A 19482-nucleotide genomic window follows, 5' to 3' on the forward strand; every position below is an offset into this window, starting at 1 on the left:
ACTGGTGCTTGATTGTGCCTAGTGTGGTACTTTTCACTGTATAGTACCCCAGTTAACATATTTGTCAAACTTAATTGAAGAATGTTGAAATACTAAAGAATATCATGATAACCCAGATCTAAATATTGTAGCCTAATGTTTTTTAAAAGTTGGTCATCAACATTCACAACCACAGTTAAGTAGTCAATCTCTTAATAAATATTAAAAGTATTAAAAATGTAAAAAATTCAATCATTTGACAACATAAAAAATCTTAAAACTCGAGACGTAAGAAGCAAAATAAATTATGTTTTCGCATATGATGCGCAGTTTTTGCGTGCATAAGATACGCACTTTGATGACGTATAACAGTGGTTCTCAACTCCAGTCCTCGGGACCCGCTGCTCTGCACATTTTGTATGTCTCCCTTATTTAACACACCTGAACCAGATCATCAGCTCATTAGGAGAGACTCCATGAACTGATTTGAGTGTGTCAGATAAGAGAGACATACAAAATGTACAAAGCAGCGGGTCCCGAGGACTGGAGTTGAGAACCACTGACGTATAATATGCACGTACCCCACACCACTAAACCTACCCAAGGGGTTTACAGTGCGTAAATATGCATGTAAAAAGTCATTTTTGCGTATCAATTGCACAATGAAACACAAAGCATATTTATATGAGTACTGGTTCCCACGCCTAATCAACATCTTCTCTTTCACAGTTTATGAACATGACCAGGTGAACAGCAACCTCCTAGTTACAGTAAGTCATATTCAAATATTCAGATATTCTGATTTACTTGTGTCATTTGTTAAATATGGTATCTAATAATACTTTTTTATTCTTCTTTTTAGGATTGTGAATGTGGCGGTGCAAAGAATGTTCATCGAAACTAGCTAGCAGGTAGGCTATTTGTTGCTGCAGCATTTTAGGCAGACTCATGTGTGCTTTAGGGGCAGTTTTCGCTATCCATGTCCATACACAGATTGCCCATGCACGTTTAGTACATGGAGTAAGCTTCTTAATCACACATACAAAATACATGCTAAACAGGAAACTCCAAAGCCAGAAGAATGAACAACATTCCAGTGTCTTGTGTGCTCATGCAAGGAGCTAGCAGCAGAAAGAGATTTTCAACACATAAATGGACATATCAGGCATAATGAAACAGTTCAGTGTATGTTTGTAGGATGTGCATTTGAAAGTAATATTTACAGGACATTTAACACCCACAGATACCGGAAACACAATCCACATTCATTAATAGACTTCAAACCAATTGTCGTCAGCCAATGCCCATGATAGAGGTGTTCAAGAATCAATGGCCAGCTCTTTTTCAGCAGAGTGAAGTAAGTAAACTAAAGTAGTAAGAAGGATAAACAAAACCATTTATTTTATTTTTTTCATTTTGAAGGTGAACGCAGAGTTCATGCGGATCACTACGAAGCCACTGCAATCAATGTTCCTATCACAGCTGGGCCACTTTTCAGATAAACTGATGCAGATCTTCAAGAGCAAAGGAGGAGTGAAGGGGCAAAAGATCAAAAACGCCCTGGCGATCACAGACTCTGTTAGTATAAATGCATGCATTGTCTTCTGTTTTGTCTAGTTATTGTACAGCTTTCTGCATTTGGCTAATGTCAGTCTTGATTTCCCCCCTGCTGTAGTGTGACAACATAAACATCAGGAGAGAGTGCATCCTGAAAGGCCTGATGATCTACCTGACTGAAGATCCAGACTCTTTCTGCAAGGAGTATGTGGTAAGTGATTTTTTTATATATATATATATATATACAGTGAGAAAAAATAAGTATTTGAACACCCTGCTATTTTGCAAGTTCTCCCACTTGGAAATCATGGAGGGGTCTGAAATTGTCATCGTAGGTGCATGTCCACTGTGAGAGACATAATCTAAAAAAAAAAAAATCCAGAAATCACAATATATGATTTTTTTAACTATTTATTTGTATGATACAGCTGCAAATAAGTATTTGAACACCTGTCTATCAGCTAGAATTCTGACCCTCAAAGACCTGTTAGTCTGCCTTTAAAATGTCCACCTCCACTCCATTTATTATCCTAAATTAGATGCACCTGTTTGAGGTCGTTAGCTGCATAAAGACACCTGTCCACCCCATACAATCAGTAAGAATCCAACTACTAACATGGCCAAGACCAAAGAGCTGTCCAAAGACACTAGAGACAAAATTGTACACCTCCACAAGGCTGGAAAGGGCTACGGGGAAATTGCCAAGCAGCTTGGTGAAAAAAGGTCCACTGTTGGAGCAATCATTAGAAAATGGAAGAAGCTAGACATGACTGTCAATCTCCCTCGGACTGGGGCTCCATGCAAGATCTCACCTCATGGTGTCTCAATGATCCTAAGAAAGGTGAGAAATCACCCCAGAACTACACGGGAGGAGCTGGTCAATGACCTGAAAAGAGCTGGGACCACCGTTTCCAAGGTTACTGTTGGTAATACACTAAGACGTCATGGTTTGAAATCATGCGTGGCACGGAAGGTTCCCCTGCTTAAACCAGCACATGTCAAGGCCCGTCTTAAGTTTGCCAATGACCATTTGGATGATCCAGAGGAGTCATGGGAGAAAGTCATGTGGTCAGATGAGACCAAAATAGAACTTTTTGGTCATAATTCCACTAACCGTGTTTGGAGGAAGAAGAATGATGAGTACCATCCCAAGAACACCATCCCTACTGTGAAGCATGGGGGTGGTAGCATCATGCTTTGGGGGTGTTTTTCTGCACATGGGACAGGGCAACTGCACTGTATTAAGGAGAGGATGACCGGGGCCATGTATTGCGAGATTTTGGGGAACAACCTCCTTCCCTCAGTTAGAGCATTGAAGATGGGTCGAGGCTGGGTCTTCCAACATGACAATGACCCGAAGCACACAGCCAGGATAACCAAGGAGTGGCTCTGTAAGAAGCATATCAAGGTTCTGGCGTGGCCTAGCCAGTCTCCAGACCTAAACCCAATAGAGAATCTTTGGAGGGAGCTCAAACTCCGTGTTTCTCAGCGACAGCCCAGAAACCTGACTGATCTAGAGAAGATCTGTGTGGAGGAGTGGGCCAAAATCCCTCCTGCAGTGTGTGCAAACCTGGTGAAAAACTACAGGAAACGTTTGACCTCTGTAATTGCAAACAAAGGCTACTGTACCAAATATTAACATTGATTTTCTCAGGTGTTCAAATACTTATTTGCAGCTGTATCATACAAATAAATAGTAAAAAAATCATACATTGTGATTTCTGGATTTTTTCTTTTAGATTATGTCTCTCACAGTGGACATGCACCTACGATGACAATTTCAGACCCCTCCATGATTTCTAAGTGGGAGAACTTGCAAAATAGCAGGGTGTTCAAATACTTATTTTCCTCACTGTACATATATATTAGTGATGCTCCGATTGATCGGCCGCCGATCATGATCGGCCGATATTGGCAAAAAATAGCTTGATCGGCAACCCCCAAAAGCGCCGATCAAAAAAGCCGATCACGTGACGTAAATAACTCGCGCAACTTTTCCGCATGCGCGGCAACACAACAGCAGAGCAGAGCTTGCTTAACAGTGGCAAAATGAGTTCTCCTATGACGGCAATTCAATGGCAATTATAAACGAGCGCACAACTGATGCTGGCGCGCGCGGTAAATGACATTCGCGAGAGGATAACAGATCTACGTGCGAGGAAACGGGAACTCGCGAGCTCATTCAAACCCTGCGCGGGCGCATGACATCTCTGCCCTCGCGCGCGCATGATCATTCCCCACACTCTCGCGCTTGATCTCCTCTCGCCTGCTGATTTTGCTCGCTCGAACACTTTTATTTTTGGCAGTCGAGGGGCGGGACTTACTGTTTTAATAACCTCAAATGTCATTGTCATTATTTTATTTTTTGGATCTGATGTAGTTTGTTCCTCAACTACATCCATTGTAGTCTGCCTGACCCCTCTTTGTTTTAAAAATTATACTGTGCCTTATTTGGAAAAGGTGGCCTACAGTAGCCTTATGTTATCTTGTTTTAATTAATAAAATTAAATAAATATTGGTGGTTCTTCAAGATTTTCTTGACTCTAGCATATTTCCATTCTGTGATCGGCAATCGGCAGATCATGATTTTGGTAATCGGTGATCGGCCCCAAAAATGCTGATCGGAGCATCGCTTATATTTATATATATATATATATATATATATATATATATATATATATATATATATATATATAACAACAATTCTGTTAATACTTTTATGTTTTATAATAGAATATATGATTGATTATTATTAAATGCTCAATTTTCATTTTCATTTTCATTTCACAATAAAAGATGTATTAGTGGAATAATAAGATTTAGTTTTATTCATTTTAATAAAATATTTTTAATAGTAATAATTTTGCAGGGGGGAGGGTCTTATTTTGTCTTTAGCTGATCACATCATGCCTGGTAGATGTAAAATCAGGGCTTTAAGTGAATAGTCCACCCAAAATGAAAACCCATTTATTCACCCATGTGTGTGCCTTTTTTCATTCCATGTGTATGCCTTTCATTGTTCATCTGAACAAAATAGAATTTGTAGAAGTTTTCAGATGTGTATGTCCATAGAATGGAAGTAAATGGCAGCCAACAATGTAATAGTAATATGAACTAACAATGAACAGTTGGATTGTTAACTATCGTTAACAAAGATGAATAAATCTTGTAACAAATGTATTGATATTTTTTAGTTAATGCATTATGGAACCATATTGTAAAGCGTATTATTGATATTCTATCAATGTTGTGTATGCCAAATCAAACAGTCCATGAAGTTATGCCTGGTTCAGAATACACGATTTTAGCCACGATGTTCTATTCGCAAGGAATCTTGGTCTTTTGAGGAGAGACGGCACATACAAAAACCCGCGTGCAGTATACCGGAAGTAAACAAGAAGTAGAGGTAAACATGGCGAGACGCAGCACAGCACCACACTTTTGGAGCGAGGAGGAAAGCGCAAACAAAGGCGATCACTATCTGCCCCGAACTATTCATTATCCGCGTGCTACTGCTGTTGTTGTTGTCTTTGGATACAGGAAGAAGAATCGGAAATTACGCATTTTGCGTCTTAAGGTTGTCCTTACATCCAGACGCTAACCGTGCGTCGCCGTTTACATCGGGATATTGCCAATTGATTACAAATTCCATGTATACAGGAGTAACTCTCTCTACTCACGCATGTAAACGGGTTATTCCGAATGTTTCAGAAACCCAAATAGTGACCTTAACCTGCCCATAACCCGAATATTGACAGCTTGTAAACGGTGTGTGTGTGTGTGTGTGTGTGTGTGTGTGTGTGTGTGTGTGTGTGTGTGTGTGTGTGTGTGTGTGTGTGTGTGTGTGTGTGTGTGTGTGTGTGTGTGTGTGTGTGTGTGTGTGTGTGTGTGTGTGTGTGTGTGTGTGTGTGTGTGTGTGTGTGTGTGTGTGTGTGTGTGACGGCACGCGATGACTGGTCGGAAAACAACGTGTAGTCTGACATGTTTCTTGTCCACGACAAATCGTGTAATCTGACACCGAGACTATCATAACAGACACAAAAATCTTGTAATCTGAACCAGGCATCAAGGAAGATGTTAAGTTTCAGACTGAAAAGTAGCAATGCAATTTGCTGATTACTTTTAAAATATAAAGGGTCAAATTCACCTGGGCTTAACCAAAGTGTTTTGTCCAGGCCACTGAGGATGCAGAAAATGAAACCCCAAACACAGTCATCATGGGGATTTACAAAATCCGAAGAGGAGATTGTACAGAAGACATAGGAGTTGTGATCGAGGGCATTAAGGTTTTGAGCAACCTAGCCTGCGTGATCCTGGCATTCATCATGCTGTTCGGTATCATTTATGCTCTTGATCTTAGTTTTCCTGACAACCTCAAGTACACCTTCGAGTTTATCCAGAAAATCATAGTGAACTTGGATGGACATAGGCTGATTGCAAAGATCCAGCAACTTAAAATCAAGCTGTTTGCATGAGATAAGCACTTTTTTTGAGAACACAATGAATGATTTGAGAATACATTGTTGTATATTGAGTCAATACTTATGCACACACACCACACAAATGTTTTTTTTAAACACTCTTACATGCTTTTTCTTACACACTTTTTTGTGTGTATTTCTAGTATTTCTAGTTAGTCGTTCTTGTCTTTAGGGATAGTTCACCCAAAAATGAAAATTCTGTCATCATTTACTGATCCTGGGGTTGTTCCAAACCTGTATAAATGTATTTGTTCTGTTGAACACAAAGGAAGATGTGTTAGGATATGGGAAACTGAACAGTTCTGGGCCATCATTGACTTATATAGTTGTTGTTTTTTCTTCCTACTATGGAAGTCAATGGTGGCCCAGAACTGTTCATTTTCCCATATTCTTTAAAGGGTTAGTTCACCCAAAAATAAAAAAAAATTCTGTCAGTAATTACTCACCCTCATGTTGTTCCAACCCCGTAAGACCTTCGTTCATCTTCGGAACACAAATTAAGATATTTTCGATTAAATCTGAGAGCTGGATCACTCCTCCATAGGCTTCTAAGGGAATGAAACTTGCTGGCCCAGAAAATGTATTAAAGAGATCGTTAATATAGTCCAAGTGACTCCAGTGGCTCAATCTTAAGTTTATCAAGCGACGGAAATCCTTTTTGTACAAAAATAACGACTTTATTCCACTATTCATTTCCTTCTCTCTGGGCTTCTCGTCGCTTGATTAAACTTAAGATTATTAACCCTTACGGGGTTGGAACAACATGAGGGTGAGTAATTACTGACAGAATTTTCATTTTTGGGTGAACTAACCCTTTAACACATCTTCCTTTGTGTTCAACAGAACAAAGACATTTGTACATGTTTGGAACAACCTGAGGATGAGTAAATGATGACAATTTTCATGTATCCCTTTTAAGACAAGCCTATATGTATATATGATTCTTTATTTTGTTTGTTTTTAATAGTCAAGTTTTTGACTTTGGAATTCCATAAACTGTTAATGTGCCACAAAAGGCAAATTTCCAGACTGGAAAAAAAGGCTTTAACATGTGTACTTGTATTTTCCTAAGTACTTTTCACATTAAATACATCAAGTTCGTTTTTGTCCAGAGCAAAACAATGCTCCCCAAAGGGATGTAAATAAACAAAATGTGATTCAGGCTGAAAAAGAAGCAGAGCCAGCCTTAGGTGCACAAGTGTCTGGTGAAAGTGTGAAATGATAAAAGATGTGATAGAAGCTATAATAGATGAGGAAAGTATAATGATGGATGAGGAAGAATTAGTATTTAAAATCCCTGTAGTGAAAAGGAAATCCAGACAAAAGGAAGGGGGGTCAAAATTAAAGAAACAATTAATGAACAGCCAAGAGTCAATAAAAGATGGGGAAGGTAATAGTTCGGAGGACGCTTCTGATGACTCATCTACTGATGTTTCTGTGGTCAGTTCTTGTGAAATAGATCCTTCAGACACTGTGGTGTCTCTGAATGAGAGCCAAGGGCCTAGTGGGTACAGTCTTGAAAAGGTACAACGGTTTTTGATCATTACAAAAGGCAAACAGAATGTGGTGATAGATGATTTCTTTCCGGATCGTAACATTTTCATTGAGTCGGCAAATTTCTTAATGAGAGAAAGAGGGGAAGAAGGACTATCAAGTCAAGATGTCCACAGATTGAAATTTTTTTTACAAAAAGTGCGTGCAGATCAAATTTAACTGAAATGAAAGGAAAAACTTTTACTGATTTTTGTTTCTTTTCTTTTTCTTTTTTTTTTTGTAATTGATGATTGGATTTTTTTACATTTTATTTATGATTGATTTGAAGTTTTCAACTTTAAATCTGAATGGAGCAAGAGATATTAGAAAAAGGAGTCAATTGTTTCAATTAATGAAAATGAAACATAGATTTTTTTTTTTTTGCTCAAGAAACCCATAGTGACATTATAAATGAAGTGAATTGGAGAAGAGAATGGGAGGGTACGGCTATTCTTAGTCACAAAAACAGTACAAGTGCTGGTGTAGGAGTTTTCTTTGCAAAAAATAGTTTGCCAATCTCATATGAGGTGGAAGAAATTGTGGAAGGAAGACTTTTAAAAGTTAATGCAAAATTTGATGTTGCAACTTTTGTTTTAATAAACGTGTATGCTCCAGTTATGGCAACTGAGAGATTGCTGTAGAAACATTGTTAAATACGGTGCAAAATTGTGATCCTGACCATTATCTCCTGATTGCAGGGGATTTTAATTGTACTGCGATGGATATAGATAGACACCATCTAGAACCTCATACAGCTTCCAGGTTGTCGTTGAACCGTTTTATTGAAACTAATGATTTAGTGGATGTGTGGAGAACCTTGAACAGTAAAGTTAAACAATACACATGGGTACAAATAAGAGAAAGGGTAGTTTCAATGGCAAGACTGGATAAGTTGTATTGTTTTAAACATCAAGTACAAATTGTAAAAACATGTTGTATTAGCCCTGTTTGTTTTTCTGACCATTCCATGGTGATAGCAAGTGTATTCTTAAAGTTTCTGAAAGTAAAAAGTGCATATTGGATTTTTAATAGTGCTTTGTTGCAAGATTTACATTTTAAGAATTGTTTTGAGTTTTTTTGGAAGGAATGGAAGGTTAAAAGGTCAATGTTTTCAAGTGTACAACAGTGGTGGGATGTGGGAAAGAAACAAATACAACAACACTGTGGACAATACAATTTCAATGTCACCCAGAATATGTCTAAAAAAAATTGCATTTTGGAAAATGATATTTTAGAACTTCAAAATGTATGTGATTCTACAGGAAATCAAGTGAATTCTCTTATTGGAAAAAAAGCAGAATTAAGAGATCTGCTCGGTAGTAAAGCACAGGGGGCATTGATCAGGTCTCGTTTTCAGAATTCTTCAGAAATGGATGCTCCTTCCAAGTTTTTCTTCAGCTTGGAAAAGAAAAATGGCCAAAGTAGAATCATTCATTGTCTCCGGTCAGCCAATGGGCAAGAGCTCACTGAAACTGCTGATGTGTGCAGGAGGGCTGCTGACTTTTATAAGGACTTGTTCAAATGTGAGTACAATGAGGACCAAGAGCTGGTACAAGATTTTCTCGGAGGCCTTCCTCAAGTGCAGGAGGAGGCAAAAGAAAAGTTGGTGAGCCAACTGACTCTGGGAGAATTGCATACAGCTTTAATGAGCATGGAAAACGGTCGGGCTCCAGGGTTAGATGGTCTAACGGTTGATTTCTATAAAGCTTTCTGGGATTTGGTGGGCAATGACTTGCTGGAAGTTTTCTGTGACAGCATTGCCAGAGGACAGCTGCCTTTGAGCTGTAGGAGGGCAGTTTTGACCCTCTTACCCAAGAAAGGAGATCTGAAAGAGATCAAAAACTGGAGGCCCGTGTCCTTGCTTTGTGTTGATTTTAAGATATTATCAAAGATGCTGGCCAACAGGTTGAGAATAGTGATGGAGCAAATCATACATGCGGATCAGTCATACTGTGTACCGGGCAGATCAATCACAGAAAACATTGGTTTAATTCGAGAGATTTTTGAGATAGCAAAAATTACAGGCAAGAAATTTGGTATGATTTCGCTAGACCAAGAAAAGGCCTTTGACCGAATTGAACAACAATATTTATGGAATGCGCTTGATTTTTTTGGGTTTCCTTCAATTTTTATTAAAATGGTTAAAGTATTGTATGGTGACATTGAAAGTGTAGTTAAGGTCAATGGTGGCTTGAGTGTTTCTTTGAAAGTTAAAAGGGGAATTAGGCAAGGTTGTGCAATGTCAGGGATGTTGTATTCAATATCAATTGAACCGTTTTTATGTAAATTAAGAGATATTTTAGAAGGAGTGTCTTTGTCTAGTGGATAGAGTTTTTGTTTATCTGCTTATGCAGATGATGTTATTATAGCTGTTAAAGGAAGTAGCGATGTGGAAAAAATCCAAGGGGTGGTAGAGAGGTATGGTAAAGTGTCTTCAGCAAGAGTAAACTGGGCTAAATGTACTGCATTGGAAGTAGGTGGGTGGATTCAAGGAAAACCAAATTTACCAGGTGGAATGTCATGGGTTACAGGGGGTGTTAAATATTTGGGAGTCCATTTGGGTGATGATCAAACCATTATGAAAAATTGGGATGGTGTTATGGAGATGGTTGAAGGAAGACTTAAAAAATGGAGGTGGTTATTGCCACAAATGTCATATAGAGGACGTTCCTTAATTATTAACAATTTGTTAGCAGCAACATTGTGGCACCGTGTAGCAGTACTTGAGCCACCTGAAGGTCTTCTGTCAAGAATCCAGGCTTTAATGGGTGATTTCTTTTGGAATAAGAAGATGCACTGGGTGCCATAATGTGTGTTATTTCTAACAAGGGATGATGGTGGACAAGGTCTTCTGCATCTAGAAAGCCGTAAAACAGCGTTTAGATTACAGTTTGTTCAGAAACTGCTGTACGGTCAAAGTAAGGTATGGGAAGCAGGAATACATTTTATTTTGGAAAAAGTTGGAGGTTTGGGGTTAAACAAAAGTCTTTTTTGGATTAACTGTGAAGCGGGAGACATAAAAGGCCTTCCCTTATACTACCGTAGTGTTCTAAAAGCATGGTCATTAGTAAGAACTGTAAGGACTATGCCTATGACATCTCTTCATTGGCTTCTTGAAGAACCTTTAGTTAAAGGTGCAAGACTGGATGTTGCCAGACAAACAATGCCTGGAATGATTAAACTATTCATAACAGGAAAAATGATCACCTTAAGGCAACTACTGGAGGTTGTTGGACATGACTTTGATGACGTGAATGCCCTGGCACAATGTTTGGGACTCCGGTCACAGAGAGTGGTGGATCGTTTCTTGGACAATGTTAAAAAAACTCTCAATGATGAAGATAAGCTTTTAATTAGTGAATTTGGCAGTGGACGATCTGCACCAGAAGTAAATGACATTTTTCCAAACATGGACATTTCACCAGAGTTTACTGAAGAAGAATGTTCTCATCTTCTGCTTGGGACAAAAGGTTTGGAAAGGTTGTATTTTTGCTCTGTGAATGGAAAAAAGTTGTATGAATTATGTGTTAAAATGTTAAACAAGGAAAAATTGAAAGTGCGGGTTGAAACGCCATGGGCTGTTCATTTTGGTGTTGAAAATGATTGTAAACCTGTGTGGAGAAGTATATACAAGCCACCATTGACCAAAGCAAATGGGGATTTGCAGTGGAGAATACGGCACGGTATTGTTGCTGTAAATGCGTTTGTTAGCATAATTAATTTTGTAATTAGTTTTGTGATCAGAGGGAAACTATTTTTCACTGTTTTGTACATTGTGACAGGCTTAAAAACTTGTTTTTGATGCTTAATTTCATGTTTGTGGGTTTTAAAGTAGTGTTTTCAAAGGTTGGTTTTATCTTTGGTTTCAAGTTTTGGAAAAAAAAGAGAAAAAAAGGGCAGCTTGTTAATTTTGTGATTGGAAAAGCGAAAATGGCTATTTATTTGACAAGAAAGGAAAAAATAGATGGTGAAGTTGGTCGGGATGTCGTACAAGTTTTAAAGAGTTTAATAAAAGTAAGAATTAGATTAGATTTTTTATTTTATAAAACCATGAAGAATATAGAGGAATTTGAAAATGTATGGAATTGCAAAGAAATGTTGTGCTTTGTTAGAGATGGTGAATTAATTTTTGCTAAATGTCTTGAGTAAAGTGTATGTTTGTTAATTGTTTTTAAATGATTTAATAAAGTGCTATAAAATATCTCTCTCACAGACACACTCACACATACACTGCCTCTCTCTCTCTCACACACACACACTGCCTCTCTCTCTCTCTCTCTCTCTCTCACAGACACACTCACACATACACTGCCTCTCTCTCTCTCACACACACACTGTCTCTGTCTCCCACACACACACACACACACTCTGTTTCTCCCTCACACTCTGAGTTTACATACAGTATTTATCAAAGACATTGTGGCTCCATTTTCCTTTTCTTTCCTGGTTTTAGGAATCGTGGCATTCCCTGGAAAAATCTGATTGTGTTCAATTCCGATAACGCAAGTGTCATGACATAACATGACATATGTTAATTACATAACTCTTGTGTGATGATGATGATGAAAAAATTGCCATTACAACACTTTTAAATTTCCCTTTGTGTTCATTTTTATTTTATTTATTTTTTTTATAATATGCAAACCTAAAATTATATTTTATAATGGTATTATCTTTTTTACCATATATTCCTATCTATAGGCATATTTTAACAGTCACGAGGGGGTGGAGACGAACACCAAAATTAGGGATCTGTCAAAACATCTCAACGATCCATTGATTAAGGCGTACTTCAAGTTCCTCAGTGTTGCCCTTAAGCCTCTATCAGACTTTAATATTGCCTTTCAGGTTGGTATAGTCATCATATCCTAGTTGTCAAAATAATACATTGATAACCACAGATGATAATCCTCATCATTTCACTATTATTTACTATGTACAGTCAGAGCAGGTTCAGATACACAAGCTGAAGAGATGACCAGGCTTATCAAGCGGATGCTGGGCTGCCTTGTTCCAGCAAAGGTGATTATGGATGTCCTTCTCCGAGAAGTGAACTTTGGAGAGGAACATCAATTAGCAGACGAGGACCTCTTCATTGGAGGAGACACAAAGGCACTCATTAGAACTGCAGAGTTCCCTGTTACAACTAAGAACAAATTCTTTCAGTAAGTGATTTATTTTGTACAATATAATTATAATATTCATCTTCTGTTCTAACCCACATTGAAATGTTTAACACGAATCCATGTTTTTATCCATTTCATGTAGAACTGTGAGAGCTTTCTACGAAGCAGTTTTACACAAGATGTTTGCCTGCTTTCCAATCGATTCCCAGCTACTGAAGGACTTGAGTATACTAGACTTGAGAAGTCCAGACACTGGTAGGGATAACATGTATTTTGTATGGTAAATCTGTGATGAGTGAAGGGCAATTTCTGAATGTTTTTAACTAAGAAATCAGAGATGGTAAGCTTGCAGGATCTACCTTGAGGCTTATGATAAATTAATGTGTTTTCTTTCTCAGTGTGGAGGCTAGGTGCCCTGTTCCCACAGTTTCTCATGAATGAGGATAGGCTCAGAGAGGAGCTAATGGATTTCCAAGTCACTGATAGCAAAGATCTCCCACAAGAACCAAGAATAGACAGGTTCTGGGACCTGGTATAGGAAAGAATGACAGCTTCACTGAGTTGGCGAGACTTGCAAAGACACTGTTATGTATACTGTACCACACAGTAACGCAAGCTCAGAAAGGGCATTTAGCATGGGGAGCAAGATTGTTACATCCAACCGGATGGCACTGGGTTCCAGCACTGGGTTCCAGCACTGTGTGTGCATTGCTATCTTGTAAAATAAACCACACTGGTCAGGTTCACCTATACACTCCCTCACAGAAAGTGTTAAGAAATGCTAAATCAGCCACATATGTTTACAATAGGGCTCATGCTTCACACCAGGGAGGGTGACAAGGTTGTCTTTACTGTCTCTGTCCATTTGTTCAACTGCCTCTTACACACATTCTTTCTCTCTGTTTCTTTCTGTCTGTCTCTTTCTGTCTGTCTCTTTCTGTCTGTCTCTTTCTGTCTGTCTCTTTCTGTCTGTCTCTTTCTGTCTGTCTCTTTCTCTCTGTTTCTTTCTCACTCTGTCTCCCAACATGAAGCTTAAACACGTAGCAAATGAAAATGTGTTATATTTACTTTGTTCATAAATAAAGCACTTTAAACATATCCATTGGTCTGTCATTCTTATATATATATATATATTGTGTAGTTATAAACTCTTTAGACTGTTAATGATAGTGCTTTTTTTTAAAGTTTGTGGGTAAGAATCGTATAAAAAAAAAAATCCCTTATTTTGGGGATGTATTCCGGGAAATCTCCCTTATTTTCAATGTTGACAGCTATGATTGTAAAATTAACTGCAATAGGTTATGATAGCCCTTATTTAATTAAAAACTGTGTCAATGACCCAACCAAATGGCCGGAGGTGTCGTTTCAACTTCAAGACATATTTTGTGATCTGGTTGAATCTCCAAGACATCGCGGCAGCTGTAGCGTTAGCATTAGCCTATAACTCAATCAACTTATGTTGCATACTATAACTCCATAAAACCTGGTCACTTACCAACTGTACATATGCTTCACTCCAAACTATTAATCCTTTTGTAAAACGGTGATCAGTAGTGCGAAGTTGCTGAGGGACTGAGCTGACAGTTATCCCTAAAGTCCTCTAGTAACTCACAGACTGCAGTCTACTCCATAGGTTCACGGCTCGCGTCATGAGCCTTCAGCTGATAACGCTAATGTGAATGAGACATCCCTTATGAAAAACTATAGGAATCTTGTAGTATTTTGGGACATACTATAGAAGTACTATAGAGGTATTACAGAACATCACATCAGTATTATACACTACTATAGAAATCTTATAGGATTACTATAGTTCTTTTTCATAAGGGATGTAGACAAAACTATCCCACCACTGCCTAATACGAGTTTAACACCCACTACTATATCACACAGGGATCTACTCACACAGTAATCTCAACAAATGTTCCTCATTTCTGGTTCTGTGTGTTTATTAGGAAGGATGTAGAACATCAATTCATAATTAGTTTGTTTATTGGCGGTACAGAAAACGACACAGCAACTCTTCGGCATGATTGCCCCGTGTATTTCAATGAGCGCCAAGGCAATGTTTTCCCCCACGGACTAAATTCACATCACGTGACGGGGCGTTCCCGGGGGCGTTCCCAGACCAACCGTCTGTATCTATGGAGAAGATGTTCGGTCAGTGGTGACTCTCTCCATATCATATCCCACATCGTATCTTTCACCAAATAGCTGGTCTAGTATTTCTGTTAACTTGTGACTTTAATATTTCTAAACTCCCTCTTAAATTGTCCAAATTCCACCAGCAAGTTCTTTTAGCCTGGAAAATTTGCTTCTCACACAATTTCGCTCCTCACACTTCCTTTATTTGGAATAATGCCAATATATTGTATGTATATATATATATATTGGTTGCCAATAAACGCTTATTTTTAAGGAATTTGGTTTAACAGGGATATTAATCATCTTATGAATATGTTTGATAATTATGGAAATCTTTTAACATACGAACAATTCATGCGAAGTTTCCATGTGCATTTTAAGGAATTTAATTCTGTGGTTAAAGCTGTTTCCCTTACTCTGATTCATCTTATCACAAGTCATATTCAATATAACTCCACATTAATGACAAATCCAAAATTAATATTAAACGGCATTGAATTGATTGATAAAAAATGCAATAATAAACATATTTGTACAATATTTCAAATACAAAATAAAATAGCACGTAGAGGAAACTCTATTATTGATAATATTAATTGGAAGAATATGCTTGGTTAATCCCCTTTAAATATTGCATTAATAATAAAACCAAAGAAATACATTTTAAAATGCTGCATATCATTTACCCTGTTAAAGCATTAATTGCAAGATACTCTGATATTGACCATTTATGTTCTTTTTGTAAAAGTGGGAAAGAGGAGTTGAGGACATTTTTTAGTTTTTTCGAATGCAAAATTATCGAAAATGTCTGGAAGGAATTGGCAGAATTTATCTTTAATTTAGCAAATACTATTTTACATTAACATTATTATGAAAACAAAGTTAACAAAGGTCTTGAATACATTGTTAATTTATTTATAGGCCTACTGTTGGCAAAATTGTATATTCATAAACAAAAATATTTCAATTCATCCCCAATATTTAAGATGTTTAAATTAGAATTAGATTATTTCATGTCTTCACTGAAAGTGTTAAAAAACAAAAAGTCATTAACGTGTTTAAAATTTTTGATATTATTTTTGGATCCCCTGCTACCAATTAATGTCGCTCTTTGTTTTGTAATATTGTATGCTATGCTATGTTTATGTGTTCTGTCTGCAATAAAAATAAAAAATAAAGGAAATGCAGGAAATCCAGGAAGTGATTTGCTACATTTGAGTGTGTTATAGTGCTTCCTAAAATGCCTATGTTGTGCGTCGTTTACGCAGAGCTGCCAACTCTCACGCATTCACCATGAGACACACACTCTCACGCCTTCACCATGAGACACACGCTCTCACGCATTCACCATGAGACACACGCTCTCACGCATTCACCATGAGACACACGCTCTCACGCATTCACCATGAGCAGAGCCGCCTTAACCTAATGTTAGGCCCCGGGGCTGAGAGGTTTTGTAGGCCCCCCATCCACTCGATTTATAGAGTCTCATTTAAAAAAAAGTGTAATATCTAGGTAATCTACATCACAAAATGCATTAGTTTCTTTCGAGACCTACAACAGTGAGTTTTCCCTCTTTGAGCCAGAAAACACCATAATATTGTGATTAACATATCACTGAGCCCACTTGAGCATAAACACAAGACACTTTATTTAACAATCACACACAGCAACTAAATTTCAACTTTATGCAAATGAGAAGCGATTTTTGCGAGCGACAACCAATAGGAAAGAAGCCTTTCAGTGGCGCTCAGCTCCCGTCACCGTCTCGAGTGCGCACTGCAAGACAGAAGAGTTCAAGGGCGATTTCACTGTTTTATATGATTTGACTGTAACTAACCACAAACATGGATATAATAAAATGATGCATGGAAAAGAAACTTTCGACAGTCTCAGTGAGTTTCATTCATACATTTATAGATCGAGTGTTGTAGTTTTACGATGCAAGTTTAGCACTGCTGCAGTTCATTTTACAGTTTCCCCTGCATTATGTTGACTATTAGGGACAAGAAAATGTATTATTTGTCAAATTCGGATGACGTTTTAGTAATTTATGACTTTAATTTATAGATTGATAGATCGTTAATCTAGTAAATTATTTAATCCACTGAACACTGCTGTGTGGTAATATAAAAACACTCTCCCGAACAGCATACTGTTTCTTTCGAGCCTAATTCCTAGTCAAATTAAAATAATATAGTTAAAATATGTTTTGTATAGATGTGGCCAGACGAGCAGTCTACCAATAACATTAGAGCGACAGCACTACCAACGCCCACAAGCGACTTCACAGTATAGAGACTAGCGACATACAGCGACAAAATCGGACAAGTTACAAAACAATATGACCTTTTCAGCTCATCATGAACCTGAACATGGGAGGCCCCTGAACTTGGGAGGCCCCTGGGCTTCAGCCCAGGTAAGCCCGTGCATTAAGGCGGCCTTGACCATGAGACACACGCTCTCACGCATTCACCATGAGACACACGCTCTCACGCATTCACCATGAGACACACGCTCTCACGCATTCACCATGAGACACACGCTCTCACGCATTCACCATGAGACACACTCTCTCACGCATTCACCATGAGACACACACTCTCACGCATTCACCATGAGACACACACTCTCACTCATTCACCATGAGACACACACTCTCACGCATTCACCATGAGACACACACTCTCACGCATTCACCATGAGACACACACTCTCACGCATTCACCATGAGACACACACTCTCACGCATTCACCATGAGACACACGCTCTCACGCATTCACCATGAGACACACACTCTCACGCATTCACCATGAGACACGCTCTCACGCATTCACCATGAGACACACACTCTCACTCATTCACCATGAGACACACACTCTCACTCATTCACCATGAGACACACACTCTCACGCATTCACCATGAGACACACACTCTCACGCATTCACCATGAGACACACACTCTCACGCATTCACCATGAGACACACACTCTCACGCATTCACCATGAGACACGCTCTCACGCATTCACCATGAGACACACACTCTCACGCATTCACCATGAGACACGCTCTCACGCATTCACCATGAGACACACACTCTCACTCATTCACCATGAGACACACACTCTCACTCATTCACCATGAGACACACACTCTCACGCATTCACCATGAGACACACACTCTCACGCATTCACCATGAGACACACACTCTCACGCATTCACCATGAGACACACACTCTCACTCATTCACCATGAGACACACACTCTCACTCATTCACCATGAGACACACACTCTCACGCATTCACCATGAGACACACACTCTCACGCATTCACCATGAGACACACACTCTCACGCATTCACCATGAGACACACACTCTCACGCCACACATACATTTTCTCACGCACAGAAAAATCGCGGAGACCGACAGACTAGACAGAGCAGTTACTTATGATATATAAAAAAATCTCAGCTCTCAGATTTTGTCACTTTTATTACGAAATTCAAACAATAAATACAGTTTTTGCGCTTGTAAATGTGACGCGACCTTTTACAGTCTGGACGCGACAGACCCCTAGCGGCACGTGACCCGATCATCTCTAATAGTAAATAAACACGAATGAACACGGTTGAAAGATACAGTACAACTTACCGAAATGTATATTCCTCATACATAATATCGACCAATCAAACAAACAAAGGGGTCAATAAAACCGCTGGAGAACAATCATGTCACATAACATTTACCTCAGGAAAGCCATTTAATGACCATAATATATAGGCTATAGCACGTTAGTTGGCTAGAAAAAAAAGAGCTATAGAGAGTATTTTGCTAAATATGTGTACAATCTTACATATTTATTATATTTGAACTTATATCATTAAATAATGTTGTTATTATAATAAATAAATAAAACACATTCTATTTAATTTGAGCTATTTTTAACCTTAAATAATTCTGCCAGCTGGTTAGGCATGTGATTCTGACAACATATAACGCATGTAAACTAAAACAATGCATGTTTATTTATTTTAATTTAATTTGTACTTTTTTACAGTTTTATTTACTTTATTTTTAATATATAGATATTTTTTATAATTTTTTTATAGTGATTAATGAACCGTATCAAATGAATTGTTCTTCTGTAATTTATTTGTAGCTTTGGCAATATTGTTTTTTTTACGTTCATGCCAATAAAGCTGGATTGAATTGAATTGTAAACGTTGAATTAGACTTGCACAATAGATTGCTAAACTACCCTGGTTAAACAACTGTATAAAAATATGAATGCAAATAACTTTGGCGCTTTATAAGAATGTGAACAACTAAGCAACTAAACAATTCACGTCATTAATAATGTGGAGAGTGATGTGAAGAACGAATCCCTCTCCCTACTGCTATATATATATGCCAGACGGACCTAACCATGGATGACACTGAGAGGATGGAAGATGTTCTGAAGCAAACCACAGCAGAGCTGGGAGATCTCAGGAATAAAGCACTGGATACACAGCTTAGCCAAGAGTCTTTTCAGAAGAATGAAGACAAGACAAAGTTTTACACTGGACTCCACAACTTCTTAGTTTTAATGCAGGTTTGTCAACCTTATATCACCAGCTGTGGCCATTTGTCTGTGCTTTCTCAATTTGAACTGGT

General features: G+C 38.2%; 2 protein-coding genes and 1 long non-coding RNA gene across 4 annotated transcripts in view; 2 read left to right on the forward strand and 1 right to left on the reverse strand.

Annotated features, from left to right (window-relative positions):
* Positions 1-19482, reverse strand: part of LOC309478093 (uncharacterized protein) — a gene marked incomplete at its 3' end in the record, with an annotated part of 117856 nt that overhangs the window by 72107 nt on the left and 26267 nt on the right. The gene's annotated exons all lie outside the window — the stretch shown is intronic.
* Positions 550-6086, forward strand: LOC309497021 (uncharacterized protein). Of its 2 annotated transcripts, XM_082167274.1 has the most exons (5): positions 550-749; positions 842-890; positions 1402-1557; positions 1655-1747; positions 5712-6086. In XM_082167274.1, the coding sequence occupies exons 3-5, from the start codon at positions 1417-1419 to the stop codon at positions 6009-6011; spliced, it is 534 nt and encodes a 177-aa protein (XP_082023400.1). In that variant the 5' UTR covers positions 550-749; positions 842-890; positions 1402-1416; the 3' UTR covers positions 6012-6086. The 2 variants fall into 2 exon arrangements, with proteins under 2 accessions (XP_082023400.1, XP_082023399.1); XM_082167273.1 differs by lacking the exons at positions 550-749; positions 842-890 and adding an exon at positions 1146-1336.
* LOC309505736 lies at positions 12166-13566 on the forward strand. Its single transcript, XR_014208567.1, has 3 exons — positions 12166-12715; positions 12819-12931; positions 13075-13566. It is a non-coding gene; the product is annotated as an uncharacterized lncRNA (long non-coding RNA).

Source organism: Leuciscus leuciscus (assembly GCF_965113295.1).
Source record: "Leuciscus leuciscus genome assembly, chromosome: 1".
NCBI classification, from domain to species: Eukaryota; Metazoa; Chordata; class Actinopteri; order Cypriniformes; family Leuciscidae; genus Leuciscus; species Leuciscus leuciscus.